The 18,769-nt window shown below is 45.5% G+C and overlaps 1 protein-coding gene across 2 annotated transcripts in view; it reads right to left on the bottom strand.

Moving 5' to 3' along the window:
* Window positions 1-3,743: 3,743 nt before the first annotated feature.
* The window catches only part of SLC20A2 (solute carrier family 20 member 2), a 110,443-nt gene continuing 95,417 nt past the window's right edge, over window positions 3,744-18,769 (bottom strand). For both annotated transcript variants that reach the window (XM_052661409.1, XM_052661408.1), the window contains exons 9-11: window positions 13,353-13,538; window positions 12,105-12,189; window positions 3,744-5,232 (exon numbers count right to left, since the gene is read on the bottom strand). In XM_052661409.1, coding sequence (XP_052517369.1) covers window positions 5,068-5,232; window positions 12,105-12,189; window positions 13,353-13,538 — 436 coding nt within the window. In that variant the 3' untranslated portion in view covers window positions 3,744-5,067. The remainder of the gene's footprint in view (window positions 5,233-12,104; window positions 12,190-13,352; window positions 13,539-18,769) is intronic.

Below are 18,769 nucleotides of genomic sequence, written 5' to 3' on the forward strand. Positions count from 1 at the left end.
ATCTTAAGAACAGCTGGACACGACTGCTTTTGGAAAATGTCGGTGCTGCAGGGCACTTCCCTGCCACCACCACAGGTTCTCTACGAGAATCCAGATTCCAGCCCCCACTTCTAATGTCAAGTATCATCTGTGATACCAGCCATACGATAAAGTTTTATTTTCTCATTGTCTCTGTGGGTTGAACCGCCCTCACAGGAGATTATAACAGAAAAGGAGAAGGGATGAGGGGGTAAACGACGAATTCATTCTGTGTAGGGGATGCCTGTGTCTTTCAGGGAGAACTCTGTGCAACCTGAGTGTGGATGGGACACTGAGCTGGGCTGGCTGGGCCGCCCTGGTGGTTCCTGGGGTTAGAGGCTGTCATTGTGGGCGTCTCTTCAGCCGGGCAGTTGTAAGGGCAGGGGATGGAAATGCTGGCGTCCGAGGAGATGCAGAAAACCGCCGAGGAGATGCTCCCTCATGCGCTTCATTAACTTGTCTGATGAGGGTAGTTGTATTTATAGCCCGAGGTAAGTGGGAAGGTTGCTGCAGGTCAGTGTTTTTTCCCTTCCTTGCGCGTTTTTTTTTTTTTTTTAAGTGATTTCTTCTTGTAGAGCCGAAGAGCCAGTCTTTGTGTTGATACGGTAACCCAGACATGAACAGAAGGATGTGGAGTTCAGCCTTTATTCCGCAGCTCCGTTGGATTGTACAGCTGCTGGGCTGTGATCTGAGTACCCCCGTCACAACAGTCGTAGCAGAAAGGAGAGCACGTTTGAACATCTGTGCCAAGCCTTGTGCTGGCCCCTCACGGTGACTACGGGCATCTGGAGTGCAGTTGCCCAGGAGAGGGAGCCTCCGCAGTGCGCTGGTGCTGAGATGCTCACCAGCTCTGCTGTCCCCCGTAAAATGCCCCTCAGCACTTCCCCTCTGCTCCCCAGGTCCCCCTCCTCTCCTTCCCTACCCCCGGCCCCTGTTAGCCTTACAACTCCTGTGGCCTCACCATTATTTGACCTTCCCTTTTAACATCAATTGATTCTTGACCCTGCCGCCATCCTCAGTCTCGCCTCTGCAGCCTCACTCTCTGACCAGCTTGTTTGGCCTCCGGTGGGTGGCTGACCACCTACAGACCTTTGCTGTGAGCGGCCTGTCAGATGTGCTTTTCAGCTGCTCTGCGGGCTCTGAAACAGCATCTCCCCAGGGAAGCAGTGCTGTCACCATCCTGGTGCTCTTGGTGTCTCTGGCAACATTCTGCCTCTTCTGTGAAAGCCCCCCTGCCACCCCAGCTCCTGCCTCCTGGGCACATTCCCACGGGGGGCCAGTCACACCTCGTGTTGGTTGTTTTGCTCACCCACCTCCCCTGAGGATGAGCTCCAAGAGGCCTGCCGCCTTGTGTCCTGTGGCTAGGCCAGCACTTGGCACATGATGGGCACATAGTGGACATTTATTCAGTGAATGTGGGCCTGAGTAAATGGTGGGCCTGGTCTGGGTTTTCTGCATCCAGACTGAGGTTCTCCTCTGGCAGGTACTCCTCTGGCCATCAAAGCGGCACAGATAACTCCTGACCTTTCTGACAACTCTTTGAATTATGATATAATAAACACTCTGTGAGGTGACTTCACTGCTGCAATTTAAAAAGGTTCTGGAAAGATGGACATGATTGCAACTACACTTGACACCACTGGGTGCCACTCTTGTCTGCCAGCAGAAGGCGCCAGTCTAGCTGTGGGGTCCAGACCTCCTGCCCTGGAGGTCAGTCTGTCTTGTTCCTTTTGACTTCCTCCCTCTCTTCCTCAATAACCTCCCAGCTCACAGTCTGGAACTGACGTTCAGCTTGGTTTAGCCTCTGGATTGCTGGCCTTGGGAAATGACTAGCAAACGCATCCTGCTCTGGCTCTGTTGATGGTCTGCAGCCTGTGCTTCGTGCAGGCTCTGCCCTGAAGAGACGGGAGGCTGGGCTGGGAGGCTGCATTCCCCAGGAGCCCCTCAGCTCCACGCCCCTGTCTCTGCACCGCAGAGTGTGTGTGGACAAAACTTCAGCACAGTAAGATGTCAGGGATGCAAGAGGGTCCCTGGTCTGAGAAGTGTGTGCATTTTTAGAGGAAGAGGCTGATTAACTCAAAGCAAAGACTGTCAGCATCCCGTCCCCTTGGGAGGGTCCCTCCTCTGCCTTCATGGGGGCGAGAGGTCATCCCAGTTAGGTAATTCGGGGGCGGCAGGGGGATGGGGCAGCAGGCAAGGCTTGTCTCTGCATGCTGTTTTGTCACTGGCTAGTCTCAGTGCAGTGGCTGGAAAAGAGGATTGACAGGATTTCACTTTTGTAAAATTTTTACTGTGAATTGATTTGTGGCCTAGCCTGTGATCTGTCCTGGAGATTGTTACTTGTGCACTTGAAACTAATGTGTATTCTGCTGCTTTGGGATAGAATATTATATATATAAACAACAATGCAGAGACTGGCCCGAAAGCCAGTGTTTCTGGGTTGATTTTCTGTCCATCCATTGATGTAAGTTAGGTGCCCGAGTCCCTTCCTGATACTATGTTAATGTTAGTTCCTCCCTTTATGTCCGTTAATCTTTGCACTCTGGAGTGCGCTGCTCCTGTGTTGGGCGCGTATATACTCACAGTTGTTACATCTTTTTGAATTGATCTTGGATGAATCCCTTGATTATTATGTAATGTCCTTGTCTTTTTTGTTAGTCTCTGAATTCTGTTTTGACTGATAGGAGTATTGCTTTCCCAGCTTTCTGTCTCCATTTGTAGGGAGTTCCTTTCTCCATCCTTGCAGCCTGTGTGTCTCCATCTGAAACGACTCTCCTGCAGGGCCCCGTGGGGTTGTGACATTCGTCTTGCTTCGTATCGGGGCCTCTGTCACCCTGGCTGTGAGACTGAGACAGCAGCCCTTCTGCCAGGACTCAGCTTGGCTGACACCGTGCTGTGCTGCCATTTTTCTTATAAAGTTTAGGAGGAAACAGAACTTTCTTTATAGTTCTATCTAAAGCAGGGCCATGAAAGGCCTGAAGTACCAGTTGAAAATCAGGGCAGGCAAGTCTCTTTGTGAAGAGGAAGAACGGTTTCCACCTGGCCAGCCCCCCTCCTCCCCTACCTTCCCGGCCCCAGAAGGAGACAGAGAGCATGGCTTCTGCCGCAGAGGCTGGAAGTTTCCTCCTGAAGGTCCTGAGGCTCCAGGGAGCTGTGTCCTTGTTGTGTTCTGGGCTGCTCGAGCCAAGAAGGGAGACAGGACGTGGGCTCTGGCCAGGTCCTCAGCCCTAGACGGGCGAGCTGCAGCCCCAGTGCTGCTGAGTCTGGCTGACGTAAGAGTGAAGCAGGGGGCTTCCCTGGTGGTTAGGAATCCGCTTGCCAACGCCGGGGGCACAGGTTCAGTCTAGTTGCTCGCCGCAGCTAGAGAAAGCCTGCATGCAGCAACAAAGACCCAGTGTAACCAAACATAAAGAACAGTTTTAGAGAAGTTCCTTTTAAAAAAAAGTATGAAGTGGGAAGACCGAGCAGAGTGTGACAGAGGTCCCATCGGGGACCAGCTCTCTTGGCAGACGGCTCAGCACTGAAGGCCCAGAGTGTGAGAATGCGTGGCCGGGCTGTGGGCCATTCTTTCCCCTTGTGTATTTTGGGCACCAACAGGTAACAGTAGTAAAATAAGAGGGGGAAAAAAAGGTATTCGAAAAATAAAAGCAAACGAATTATAGCTTTTATTTTTGTGGAAACTCAGAAAAAACATAGGTATGTAGAAAAAGACTTCAGAGGCAAACTTTTGAGGGGCATTTTTAATTATAAATTTAATATGGTTGATTAATGAAAAATCACAATGAAGTACCGAGAAAGTGTTTGTCAATATAAAAGTTTAGCAGCATTTCCATAGTTTCAGGCTCTTGCATTAGTCGTACTTCCTCCCGCTATCAAAAAAAAAAGAGGACTCCAGTGGGGACCACAGCAGAGCAACCAGGGATGCTCCGCTCCGTGAAGGATGCTCCGCCTCCTCAAGGCAGTCCTCAAGTCCAGTGTATTGCCTAACAGGCCAACCCTCCCCACTCCCGAATTTCTAGAAGGCCAGAGCACTTGCCTCATGACTGAGGTCAGAGCCCCATTCTTCAGGCTGCAGGGGAGGAGGGGGCGGGAGTTTAACCTGGACTTGACGTGTAGTGCTCGCTCAGGCGTCCTCGCGTCGGTACCTCCTCTACGCTGACACTGTCGAGGGGCCAGGATCTGGCACGGGCCGCAGTGGGGGGCCGGAAGGGGGACGTGCCCATGGTGGGGGCTGGCATCGCACCATACACCCTGCTCCAGGTGGTGGTCTCGCCGCCCCCAGGGTTAATGCTGGGATTAGTGAGAAAGTGGGGGCCGGGGGGGGGGGCACAAACAGTATGAAAATATAATACTGGCAAACTATTCCGCTGCTTCTTTGGTACTTTCCAAAATTCTCTGATCAAAAAAGTATAAGGGGAGCACACCATTAAAAAATTACAGTTTTAAGTATTTACAGAAGCAATTCATGATATATTACATAATCAATACACAGTATATGAACAAATTCTTCAGTGAAAGCACTTGTGAACTCCTGTTCCAGTATGAGTCAACAGCACACGGACACCTTCCCAAACAGGCCTCCTTCATCCTGTGTCTCACTTACATTACAGTATATTAAACGGGGAAAAAAACACCGTCTTCCAATCTACACTTTCCTTTTAAAAAGTTCTTAAAATCTGCCGCCGAAATCGGTATGTACAAAGATTTGTTGAATATTGAAATCTAGGCAGGTAGCTCCACTCCCATCTCGAGCATGTCTGAAATAATACTAGCTATTATTCTATGTATACAATATATATTTAATATATAAGTAACCGCACCATGTTATGTCACCACGATACCAGTTGAACGCACAGTATTATGTACAGTAGTTAGCTCTGGACGATGACTCTACGCCTAGGTGGACAGTGTGGTCTGGAACATCTGAGAGGGGCGTGGAGGCGCTGGCCAGGGGACAGCCCGTGCGTGGGCACGGCGTGTGCTTGTGAGCCCACACCACCCACGCACACGCCCCGGACCATCCCTCGTTTGCTGGCCGCCGAGGAGCGATCACACGAACGGAAGGATCCCGTGTATGAGGAGAGCCATGATAGCAGCACTGAACAGCCCGGCCACGGGCACCGTCACGAACCAGGCCACGAAGATGTTGCGGAAGAGGCGCCAGTCCACGGCCTTCCGCGAGCGGATCCAGCCCACCGCCACCACCGAGCCCACCTGGAGGGACACAGGCATGTCAAAGCAAACCGAGGTGAGACGCAATCTACATTCAACCAGTAGCATAAGATGGCCTGTTCTTTCCCCTAAATCTGATGAGAAGCTTTTAAAGACACTTGTTAGATTTCAGCTAGAATTATTTTAGGATCACTCTGTCCAGAGGACAGTTCTGAAGCACTTTTCCACGTGTGTTCTGCTCTATTGAATGGATGCTCAGCCAAGTAAATGTCTCCTGTTCTCCCTGAGCTTCATCAGCCAGCTGTGATGGCCCTTATTTTGAATATTCTCCAGGCAGGAGACTTGATTACAGTGGTGAACCCCCTTTAAGTACACAATGAAATGGCAGTAACGTCACCCTTCTCCTAGAATAAAAGCATCATAAAACGTTGGAGCTGGAGATCTTGGCAAAGATCTAATCCATGTGGCTCAGTCTGTGGAAGATAAAACACTTGCAGAGGGTGTAGGGAGTAGGAGTAGCAACAATGTCATGATTACACCAGAAAAGACCCTGATGCAGGGAAAAATGGAGGGCAGGAGAAGAGGGCAACAGTTCATACAATCCAATATAAAAAGCAACCTGATTAAAATACGGGCCGAAGACCTAAGTAGGCATTTTTCTCAAAAAGACATACAGATGGCCAGCAGCCACATGAAAAGCTGCTCAACATCACTAATCAGGAAATACAAATCAGAACCATAATGAGCCATCACCTGTCAGAACAGCTATCATCAAAAAGACCACAGATAACAAATGCTGGCAAGGGTGTGGAGAAAAGGGAACTCCCGTACACTGTTGGAGGAAATGTAAATTGATGTATCCACGGTAGGGAGGTTCCATAAAAAATTGGAAATACAAACTACTATACGATCCAGCAATTCCACTCACGGGTATTTATCGAAATAAAACTAAAACACTAACTTGAAAACCTGTGCACCCCAACATTATTTACATACAATAACAAAGATATGGAAGCAACCTAAGTGTCTATCAATAGATAAATGAATAAAGGAGAAATGGTGTACACACACACACAGAGATAGGAATATCACTCAGCCATAAAACAGAATGAAATTCTGCCATTTGCAACAATATAGATGAACCTGGAAGGTATTACACTTAGCGGAATACGTCAGAGACCCAAATTTTGTATATTTTTACTTATATATGGAATCTAACAAAGTAAGTGTAACAAAAAAGAGAGTCATAGAATCAGAGAACAAATTAGTAGTAACCAGAGGGGAGTAAAATAGGTGAAGGAGGTTAAAGGGTACAAAACACTAGGCATAAAATAAATTACAAGGATGTGATACACAGCATAGGGAATATAGTCAATATTTTATAATAACTTTGCATGGGGTATCATCTATAAAAATACCAAATTATTATGTTGTACACCTAAAACTACAATATTTTACATCGATTATATTAAAAAACAGAGGAAATAACACCTGATAACAGAAGGTCTTTCGTGTATTTTGCCCGTTTACATATTGGAATCTGAATGTGTCTCGATGTACTGCTGCTCAGTTGCTGTGTCTGACTCTCTGAGACCCCACGGACAGCAGCGCGCCAGGCCTCCCTGTCCCCAGCCATCTCCCAGAGTTTGCCCAAGTGCATGTCCACTGCATTGGTGATGCCATCCATCTCATCCTCTCCTGCCCCCTTCTCCTCCTGCCCTCAATCTCTCCCAGCATCAGGGTCTTTTCCAGTGAGTCAGCTCTTCACATCAGGTGGCCAAAGTACTGGAGCTTCAGCTTCACCATCAGTTCTTCCAAAGATTATTGAGGGTTGACTTCCTTTAGGACTGACATGTTTTCTCTCTGCAGTCCAAGGGACTCTCCAGAGTCTTCTCCAGCACCCCAGTTCAAAAGCATCAGTTCGTCGGTGTTCAGCCTTTATAGTCCAACTCTCACATCCATACATGGCTACTGGAAAGACCATTGCTTGACCATACAGACCTTTGTTGGCAAAGTCATGTCTCTGCTGCTTAACGCACTGTCTAGGTTTGTCATAGCTTTCCTGCCAAGAAGCAGTGGTCTTCTAATTTCACGGCTGCAGTCACCATCCGCAGTGATTTTAGAGCCCAAGAGGAAACCTGTCACCGCTTCTACCTTTTCCCCTGTATTTGCCATGAAGTGATGGGACCAGATGCCAGGATCTTAGTTTTTTTAATATTGAGTTTTGAGCTGGGTTTTTCACTCTTCTCCTTTACCCTCAAGAGATTCTGGTTCTTCACTGTCTGCCATTAGAGGGGCATCTGCATATGAGGCTGACACTTCTCCCGGCACTCTTTTGATTCCAGCTTGTGCTTCATCCAGCCAGGTATTTCACATGATGTGCGCTGTATATAAGTTATTCAAACAGGGTGACAATAAACAGCCTTGTTGTACTCCTTTCTCAATCCTGACTGAATCAGTCAGTTGTTCCACACAGGGTCCTAACTTGCTTCTTGACCTGCATACAGGTTTCTCAGACAGCTAAGATGGTCTGGTATTCCCACCTCTCCAAGTGTTTTCCCAGTTTGTTATGATCCACAAAGTCAAAGGCTTTAGTGTAGTCCATGAGACAGAGGTGGATGTTTTTCTGGAATGTTCTCTCTATGATCCAGTAAATGTTGGCAGTTTGATCTCTGGTTCCTCTGCCTATTCTAAACCCAGCTTGAACATTTGGAAGTGTGCGGTTCACATAATGCTGAAGCCTGGCTTGGAGGATTTTGTGCATACCTTACTGGCGCGGAGAGGAGTGCAGCTGCCCGGCAGTCTGAACGCTCTTTAGTGCTGCCTTTGTTGGGGACTGGGATGAGGATTGACCTTTTCCAGTCCTGTGGCCACTGCTGGGTTTTCCAATTTTGCTGACATATTCAGTGTAGCACTTTAATAGCATCATCTTTCAGGATGTGAAATAGCTCTGCTGGAATTCCATCACTTCCACCAGCTTCACTGGCAGCAGTGCTTCCTAAGGCCCACTTGACTTTTCACTCCAGGATGTCTGGCTCTGAGAGACTACACATCATGGTTATCCAGGTCATTTAAGATCTTATTTGTTTATGTGCTGTTTAAATAAATATTAACTGATATTTAATGCAAATATTTTCTCAAGCCAGGATTTTTGCTTTCATTTTAAAATTTCTAATTTCATACACTAAAATATGCTATACTTTTTTCCTGTGATTTATCTTTGGCTTGGATATTTGATATTTAACTCATTCTTTTATTTAAAAATACTTACTTTTGGCCATGCTGGGTCTCTGTTGATGTGTGGGTTTTTTCTCTAGTTGCGGCAAATGGGGCTACTTTCTAGTTGTGATGCACAAGCTTCTCATTATGGTCACTCCTCTTGTTGGTGAAGCACGGGCTCTAGGGCCCATTGGGCTCAGTAGGTGCGGCTCCCGGGCTCTAGAGCGCAGGCTCAGGAGTTGTGGCGCATGGGCTTAGTTACCCTGTAGCAGGTGAGATCTTCCTGGATCAGGGATCAAACCTATGTCTCCTGCATTGCCAGGTGGATTCTTTACCACTGATCCACCAGGGAAGCCCGTAACTCTCATTTATTTTAAATTTTCTAAAATAAAATTCTATTTTATTCTAAAGTAATTTTAAAATATTATTTAAGCCATCAGATTTTGCACGTTGTAAAGCATGTATTTTGACAACTGTGGGTCTAAATTTATTTCTCTGGGGGGAAAGCCAGTTATCCAACATCACTTACTGGTCAAAATTTTCCTTCCTCAAACTACATGCTCATATGTACTAGGTTGTATCTACTTTTTTATACAAGTATCTAATTTCTTAATATTGTGGTAAAATACGCAACACAAAAATCTGTCATGCTAACGATTTTTACGTGTACAGTCCTGAGACTCTGCCCATCTGCCCTCTCTCCCCATCCTCTTGCCTCCTGTTTGCTTGTGACAGACTTCCTATCTGGCCAGGCTGTTCCCTCGTCATTGTTTCTCTTTGTAGATCATTTTATATTCCTGCTAATTTAGCCCACAAAATTAACTGCAGCCTTAGTTTGTAAAGTTGTAAGAGTTTGGTTGGCGTTGTGTTTGAGGAGAACTGACATCTTTATAAAACCTAGTTCCCTACCCAACGACACAGTGTGTCTCATACCCAGGTTTTCTTTGACCTGTGAGCAAAGCTTTGTCTTTTTTCCACGTACATCTCTCACTTCATTAGGATTTTTCTGAAGTACCTTTTATTTTTGTTCCAACTATGGAAGAGTTCTTTGTTTTTATCTCATTTTCGTACTGGCTATTGCTGACAGGCAAAAGTTCTAAATTTTTGTGTGTTTTTTTTGATTGCAAACTTGGTCATTTTTACTGAATTCCAGGAATATCTTAGAAATCCATGCTGAATTTTATTAAATGTCTTTTTGGAGTGGAGCTCAACAGACAACCATATGCTGTTTTCTAATGGATCGATGAACCATATTATATTGAAGACATCTGTAAACACCCATTTCTTGAGCTCTGTGAGGGGCCTGCCCCATGTAGGTATCGGCAGCAGATTAAAACCTGTCCTGCTCAGAGCCGACTTTCTGACAACCCAGAAGATCAGTGTGGTCCTGTTGAAATGTTCTTTTATAATAGTGTTGATGTCATTTATTAGCATCTTACTTAAAGGTTTTTTTTTTTTTTTTTTAAATCAACATACATCTGGAAATACAGCTTTGACTGTTTGTGGTGTTTTCAATCAGGTTTCATTATTAGGTTATTCAGTATATGTTTCACAGAACAAATTGGAGGGCTTCCTGTTTTATTTTCTCCTATATTATGGCAAGTTCATTTAATGTGAGAATTTTCTCTTCTAAGATGGAAAAGGTTAACCAGCGACTCCGTCAAGATCTAGAGTCAAGCAGCATTCTCCTCCTTTCGCCTTTTCAAGTGAGAATTGTTTTTGGAGAACTTCCTTACTTTCTTCCTACTGTTCTGATCAGGTTTTCTGCTCCCCCTCCCCACTTCTTGTTTCATATTATTTGTCATGTGTGCTTGCTAAGTATATATACTAAGCAGCTTCAGTCGTGTCCAACTCTTTGAGACCCTAAGGACTGTATCCTGCCAGGCTCCTCTGTCCATGGGGATTCTCCAGGTAAGAACATTGGAGTGGGTAGCCATTCTCTTCTCCAGGGGGTCTTCCTGACTCAGAGATTGAACCCAAGTCTCTTGCATTGCAGGCAGATTCTTTACCATCTGAATTACCAGGGAAGCCCAGTCACGGTACTAAAATCTATTCAAATCCTTTACATTCCCAAGTACTTCTGTCTTCTTCATTTGTCACAGACTTAGACATAGTAATTTCTGAATTCTAACAGCTTTTGCCTTGTATTTTTAGTTGCTACGTTATTTGGATCACCAAGGGCCCGGAGTCCCATGGCTTCACTATTAATGAGGTCTTTTGTTGATATAAGGTGGTATTCTCTGCTGTCATTTCAACTTTTTGAGTATGTTTCCAGATTAAGTTCATCATCAAGCACTAACAGCAACAGAATTACTGAGAAGTAGGGGAACCAGACAGCATCTGTATTAAAGTCATCTAAGGTAGTCTCCATTTTCCAGATTAGGTAACTGAAACCTAGAGGCTAGTGATCCTGTTTGTAGTTATTTGAATTTGATTTACAATGTTATGTTAGTTTCAGGTGTAAAGTGATTCAGTTATATATATATACACATACAGGTTCTCGTCTGCTATAGGTTATTATAACATATTAAGCTTAGTTCCCTGTGCAGTAGGCCTCTGTTTATGTTTCATATATAGTAGTGTGTATCTGTCAATTCCAGACTCTTAATCTATCGCTCCTTTTCCCTTACCCCTTTGGTAACCGTAACTTTTTCTACGTCTGTGAGTCTGTTTTTGTTTTGTAAATGAGTTCATCTGTATCATTGTTAATTAGATTCAGTACATAAGTGATAGCATACAATATTTGTCTTTCTCTGTCTGACTTAATTCACTTAATATGAAAACCTCTAGGTCCATCCCTGTTGCTACAAATGGCCTTATTTCACTCTTTTTTGTAAGCCTTTCACACTTAGCAGTACTTGTTTGCAGACACATGGGTGGGAGTTTTGAGACTGGGTGTGGGGGGCCGTGTTGTCGTGGTCCCCGTGGTCCCTCGGTGCCCAGAACAGCACTGCACACAGAGCAGAACAGGTGAGTTTTTCTTGAATGACAGGAGTCACTGGACCTAGGAAAATCTGCAAGGGCCTCTGTTTTGCTTAAGTTAGTGGCTATGTTTGTCTACCGGAGGCCCCTGGGGATATTTCAGAATTCTCCTAGGTATTTGGCAGCCCCGGGTTAGCAGACTTGGGTTCCAGCCTGGCCCACCCTGGGGCTCCCTTGGACAACTCCCAGAGCCTGTTTCCTCTTTCTTCATCTTTAAGGCTCCTTGCAGCTCCAACATCTCAGCACTAGACAAGGAATTAATTCCCTCTCACCCTGAGCTCTAGAGCCTGATAGTAACAGTGGTTAATATCATCTGCAATTAACTTGAAGGCAATAAGGTCGCTCTGACCACCATACAGAAGAGAAAACTGAAACAACCACGTCTTATACTTACAGGAGCGATTTGTGCCTATGTCTGTCCCCTGCCCACTCCCAGGCCTTCAGAGGGGGTGGGGGGGGTGCTGAGTGATGCACCCCTCCACACCCTACCCAGGCCTACCAGCATGTTTCATGGACACAGGACCTCAGTGCAAAACCCCCAGTGAGATAACCAGGACACAGGGAAGGAGGGCGGGGAGGGCCCAGAGGGGCTGCTGAAAAGAAAATGCCCTCCCTGGGAGACCCCAAGTGACTCTCCCATCCCTGAGTGCACACCCAGAGCCGCCCCGAATACCCCCACCACCTCGCCCTGGTGACCAGGCCAGCCCACCTACCTTGCAGTGCGTGGTGCTGACTGGCAGCCCGATGTTGGAGGCGATGACCACGGTGAAGGCCGAGGCCAGCTCGATGGTGAAGCCGCTGTGGGGGAGACGGGAGGCCGTCAGGGCACTGCCAGGGGCTCGCCAGAACCTCCGGGTGGACTGGGCCTCACGGCACCAGAGCCAGGACATCGCGGCAGCATCACACGGCACTCGCTGCGAGGCCGCGCTCAGCCCTAAGGAGCAAGTCCTGTCTTCTTGATGGGTTTTCAGAAACCGCACCTGAAGGAGCTGGGCCAGGAATACCTGCTGCAAGGAAAACTGTACACACGTCGTTTCTAAATGGACACAGGGAAAACCACACTCTTGTTTCAAAAATGTGTTCTTATTATTATAAAGGAGTGACTTTTTGCTCAGATTACTAGTTTTTTTTTTTTTTCAAATCAATGCTAGAATCTTTCGTTAAAATGAATTTTGTTAAAATGAATTTCAAGACCTTTTACAATAGGTGGTGGTGGTGGTTGAGTCGCTAAGTTGTGTCTGACTCTTGCGACCCCAAGGGGTGTAGCCTGCCAGGTTCCTCTGTCCATGAGATTCTCCAGGCAAGAATACTGGAGTGGGTTGCCATTCCCTTCTCCAGGGGATCTTCCTGACCCAGGAATCAAACCCAGGTCTCCTGCATTGCAAGCAGTTTCTTAACCAACTGAGCTATGAGAGAAGCCCTTAAAATATGTAGTTCTGAATTTTAGTTGTACTTGGAAAACTCTCTTGTGGATTTATTTAACCCCTAATATATCTAAATATCTCCAAAGGAGGACCACAGGAAGCCAGGCGGGAGGCTCCAGACCCCACCCCAGGGCAAGGCACCCCCAACCCCACCCGCTGAGCCCAGGCAGCCCAGGAAGGATGTAGGCAATCACCCCTGCGGGCAGCAGGTGGAGCCGGTGAGCAGAGTGTGGGGACAGGCAGTCCTGGCCCCGCCTTTACCACTGGTTTTCCGGACCTCAGGCGGTAAGACACCCCGTGGGATGGGAACAGGGGCTGCAGGTGGATTCGCATCTTCTCTTCCCTTCTGCGTCTGCCCCATCTCAGTGCCACCGTGGATGGGGGCCAGCAGAGCATGAGGGAGATGGTGCTTGGAGACGCCCCACTCTGGGGACCGCCCCGCCCCCCCCCGCCCCGCGCCAGAACAGGCTGTGCAGGGGAACATCGACACACCTGCTCCGAGGCTGCTCCCCACCCCCCATCCCCACCCCCGCTCACCTGGACGGCGTGATGGGGGTGAGGTCTTTCCCCATGGTCTGGATCACTCGTCTCCCCCACACCCAGAGGCCCGTACAAATTCCAACCCCTCCATAAAACAGCAGCCAGACGGGAGTCGCGGCTTCTTGTAGGACCGCACCTTGTTCATAAATCAGCCACAGAGCCACCAGGGGCCCGATGGCATTACTAGGAGAAAAAAAAAAAAGTAAATTGTACAAATGTCCATACGTACAGATGATGCTGTACACAACATTCAATGACTTCTCAGTCTTGAGAACAGCCTATCGTACCGCATTTGTGGTTTGCCTGTGTAATCTGTAAGTGATAACGATTTAGCCATTTTTGGGGTTACGGCTAAAATAAACAAAAATTTACCATTGACTATTTTTAAGTGTCACTGGAAAAGGCGCTGATGCTGGGAAAGACTGAAGGCAAAACGAGAAGGGAGTGGCAGAGGAAGAGATGGTTAGATAGCATCACTGACTCAATGGACATAAATCTGAGCAAACTCGGGGCAATAGTGAAGGACAGGGGAGCCTGGCATGCTGCAGTCCACGTGGGCAAGGAGCTGGGCATGACTGAGCGGCTGAGCAACCGCTGCCACTGCGCAGTTCAGCAGTGTTGAGGAGAGTCACACTGTTGTTAAACAGGCCTCCAGAAAGTTTTTAATCATGAAAATCTGAACCACTATACCCATTAAATGAGAGTTCTCTTGGCCTTTCCCCCTTCCCCCAGAAACTGCCAGTTTACTCTGCCTCTGTGAATTTGACGGACTATACTAGGTTTCTCACGGAAGTGCAAGCATACGGTATTGTCTTTTCATGACTAGCTTATTTCACTTATCAGAATGCCTTCAAGATTCATCGGTGGTGTAGCATATGACACAACGCCCTTCCTTTTTAAGGAAGAATATCCCACTGGGTGTGCGGTGTGCAGATGTCTCTGAGGCCCTGTTTTCCATCCTTTTGGGTATATACCCAGAGGTGGAATTGCTCCATTTTTTGAGGAACCCTCAGACTGCTTTCCACAGTGGTCACACCATTTTACATTTCCACCAACAGTGCACAAGGGTTCCAATTTCTCACGTCCTTGCCCACACTTGTTACTTTGTTTTTACAGTAGCCATCTTCATGATGGTGAGATCTGTCATGTTTAAAGTGCTGAAAAATCAGAAGTGGACACAAAAACCAAGCTCTTCTTTCCTTCCTTCCTTTATTTCTTTCCCTTTTCACTGTCAGCACAGCTGCTAACATCAATTACCAGTGTGGGGCAACCATGTCAGCCTCCCAACAAAGGAACCACAAAACATATCTATTTCTCAGGCCAACCCTGCAAAGTAGGCATTGGTCTCCTATTTTACTGATGAGAAAACTGATGCTAAAATCATGTCACTAGCAGGAAGCAGAACTGGGATGTGAGTTTAGGATTCACTCAGGTGCTCACCCCTCCCTGAGACCCATGACTGTCACTCAGGCTCTTGACAAGCACACACTGTCTTTTTTTGGGGGGGAGGGTTCCACAGCTTTTTTAAAATTAAGACTTTATTTAAGACTTTAAGTCTCCCCATCAACAACATCCCCACCAGAGTGGAACATCAGTTGCAACTGAGGAACCCACAGTGACACGTGAGAATCATTCGAAGTCCAGAGTTTACATTAGGGTTCACTCTTGGTGATATATGTTCTATGGGTTTAGACAAATTGACATGTATCCATCATTAGCATATCCTATACTGCCCTAAGATACTAGCATATCCTTAGGAGCCCCTGGTGGCTCAGACGGTAGTCTGCCTACAATGCAGAAGACCTGGGTTCGATCTCTGGGTTGGGAAGATCCTCTGCAGAAGGAAATGGCAACACACTCCCGTACTCTTGCCATGGACAGAGGGGCGTGGTAGTCTACAGTCCACGGGGCTGCAAAGAGCTGGGCATGACTGAGTGACTTCACTTTCACTGGTCCCTTTCATGAGAAATGCTGGTCTACAGTTTTCCCTTAAGGACTTTGTCTGGTTGTGGGATTAGGTTAATGCTGGCCTAACAGAATGAGTGAAGAAGTATTCCTTTTGCTTCTGTCCTCTGAAAGAAATTGTAGACAAGTATAATTTCCTTCTTAGAAGCTTGGTAGAATTCACCAGTAAACCCATCTGGGCCTGGTGCTTTCTGATTTGAAAGATTGTTAATTATTGACTTAATTTTCTTAATAGATACAAGCCTATCAGGTAGTCTGTTTCTTCTTGTGTGAGTTTGGGCAGGTTCTGTCTTTCAAGAACTGGTCCATTTTATCTAGCTTATCAAACTGGCGAACATAAAATTATTCATAGTATTGCTTTCATAGCATTATTAACTTTTTTTTTCTTGTCCGTAAGATCTATAGTGATGTCTGCTTTTCCATTTCTGGTATCAGCAATTTGTGTTCTCCTTTTCCCTTAGGTAGCCTGGCTAGAAGACTATAAATATCATTAATATTTTCAAAGATCCAGCTTTTAGTTTCATTGATTATTCTCCATTCATTTCCTGATTTTAATTTCATTTATTTAGCTCTAATTATTATTTCTTTACCTCTGTTTACTTTGGATTAATTAATCATTTGCTCTTCATTTCCTAGGCTGGAAACTTAGATTATTGATTTTACATCTTTCTTCTTTCCTAGTATATGAATTCTGGAGAAGGAAATGGCAACCCATTCCAGTACTCTTGCCTGGAAAATCCCATGGACGGAGGAGCCTGATAGGCTGCAGTCCATGGGGTTGCGAAGAGTCAGACATGACTGAGCAACTTCACTTTCACTTTTTCACTTTCATGCATTGGAGAAGGCAATGGCCACCCACTCCAGTGTTCTTGCCTGGAGAATCCCAGGGGTGGGGGAGCCTGGTGGGCTGCCATCTATGGGCTGTGCCATCTGTGGGCTGCCGCAGAGTTGGACACGACTGAAGTGACTTAGCAGCAGCAGCAGCTTTATATGAATTCAATGCTGTAAACTTTCTTCTAAGCATTGTTTTTGTTGCTTCCCACAAATTTTGGTGTGTTTTCAATTTCATTTAGTTTAACATATTTTAACATTTCTCTTGGTATTTCTTCTTTGTTTCAAATGTTATTTAGAAGTATGTGGTTTAATCTCTTTTGTTACTGATTTATACGTAGTTGATTGATGGTCTGTTTCACTCAAATATGTCCTCATTGATTTCTGCTGCTGGGTCTATTCACGTCTCCTCTGTCTGAAATCAACAGTTGCTCCTGTTTTCTTTTAGTGTTAGCATGCTATACTTCCCTTCTTCCATTTACTTTTTCCTTTTTTAAATCCCATTTACTTTTTTTAAAATTTAAATTTATTTATTTTAATTGGGGGCTAATTACTTTACCATATTGTATTGGTTTTGCCATACATCAACATGAATCCGCCACGGGTGTACACGTGTTCCCAGTCCTGAACCCCCCTCCCACCTCCCTCCCCATATCATCCCTCTGGGTCATCCCAGTGCACCAGCCCCAAGCATCCTGTATCCTGCATCGAACTTAGACTGGCGATTCGTTTCTTATATGATATTATACATGTTTCAATGCCATTCTCCCAAATCATCCCACCCTCTCCCTCTCCCACAGAGTCCAAAAGACTGTTCTATACATCTGTGTCTCTTCTGCTGTCTCGCATACAGGGTTATCATTACCGTGTTTCCAAATTCCATATATATGCGTTAGTATACTGTATTCATGTTTTTCTTTCTGGCTTACTTCACTCTGTATAATAGGCTCCAGTTTCATCCACCTCATTAGAACTGATTCAAATGTATTCTTTTTAATGGCTGAGTAATACTCCGTTGTGTATATGTACCACAGCTTTCTTATCCATTCATCTGCTGATAGACATCTAGGTTGCTTCCATGTCCTGGCTATTATAAACAGTGTTGCGATGAACATTGGGGTACATGTGTCTCTTTCAATTCTGGTTTCCTCGGTGTGTATGCCCAGCAGTGGGATTGCTGGGTCATAAGGCAGTTCTATTTCCAGTTTTCTAAGGAATCTCCACACTGTTCTCCATAGTGGCTGTACTAGTTTGCATTCCCACCAACAGTGTAAGAGGGTTCCCTTTTCTCCACATCCTCTCCAGCATTTATTTCTTGTAGACTTTTGGATTGCAGCCATTCTGACTGGAGTGAAATGGTACCTCATTGTGGTTTTGATTTGCATTTCTCTGATAATGAGTGATGAGAAAGAAGAATGGAACTGGAGGAATCAACCTGCCTGACTTCAGGCTCTACTACAAAGCCACAGTCATCAAGACAGTATGGTATTGGCACAAAGACAGAAATATAGATCAATGGAACAAAATAGAAAGCCCAGAGATAAATCCACACACCTATGGACATCTTATCTTTGACAAAGGAGGCAAGAATATACAATGGAGAAAAGACAATCTCGTTAACAAGTAGTGCTGGGAAAACTGGTCAACCACTTGTAAAAGAATAAAACTAGAACACTAACACCATTCACAAAAATAAACTCAAAATGGATTAAAGATCTAAACATAAGACCAGAAACCATAAAACTCTTAGAGGAGAACATAGGCAAAACACTCTGACATAAATCACAGCAGGATCCTCTATGACCTACCTCCCAGAATATTGGAAATAAAAGCAAAAATAAACAAATGGGACCTAATTAAAATTAAAAGCTTCTGCACAACAAAAGAAACTATAAGCAAGGTGAAAAGACAGCCTTCAGGATGGGAGAAAATAATAGCAAATGAAGCAACTGACAAACAAGTAATCTCAAAAATATACAAGCAACTCCTGCAGCTCAATTCCAGAAAAATAAACGATCCAATCAAAAAATGGGCCAAAGAATTAAACAGACATTTCTCCAAAGAAAACATACAGATGGCTAACAAACACATGAAAAGTTAATCCCATTTACTTTTAACCTAAGTGTTTTTACATTTCAAGTGGGTTTCTGGTAGACAGCAGCGAGTTGAGTTGTGTTTTTTGATCCGTTCTGATAATCTCTTGTCTTTTAATTGGTGCATCTGGATCACTGAAATTCAAGCTGATTGCCAGCATAGCTGGATTAGCGTCCACCGTATCTGTCAGTGCTTTCTGTTGTCCTTGTTCTTTGTTCCTATTTTTGTCATCTGCCTTTTTTCCGCCCTTCTGTTGTTTTAACTGAGCATTCCATATGATTCCATTTTCTCTCCCTTCTTAGCATATTGGCTATACTTTTTTTTTTTTGCTAACTTTCTAAAATGGTTGCCCTAGAGCTTGCCATATATACCTAGGGTTAACCCAAATCCCCTTTGCAATAACATTATACTACTTTACTGATAGTGTGAAAGTGTGCAAGTGTTAGTCATTCAGTTGTGTCTGACTCTTCGCCACACCATGGACTATAGCCTCCCAGGCTCTTCTGTCCATGGGATTCTCCAGT

This window comes from Budorcas taxicolor, chromosome 24 (genome assembly GCF_023091745.1).
Source record: "Budorcas taxicolor isolate Tak-1 chromosome 24, Takin1.1, whole genome shotgun sequence".
Taxonomy (NCBI): domain Eukaryota; kingdom Metazoa; phylum Chordata; class Mammalia; order Artiodactyla; family Bovidae; genus Budorcas; species Budorcas taxicolor.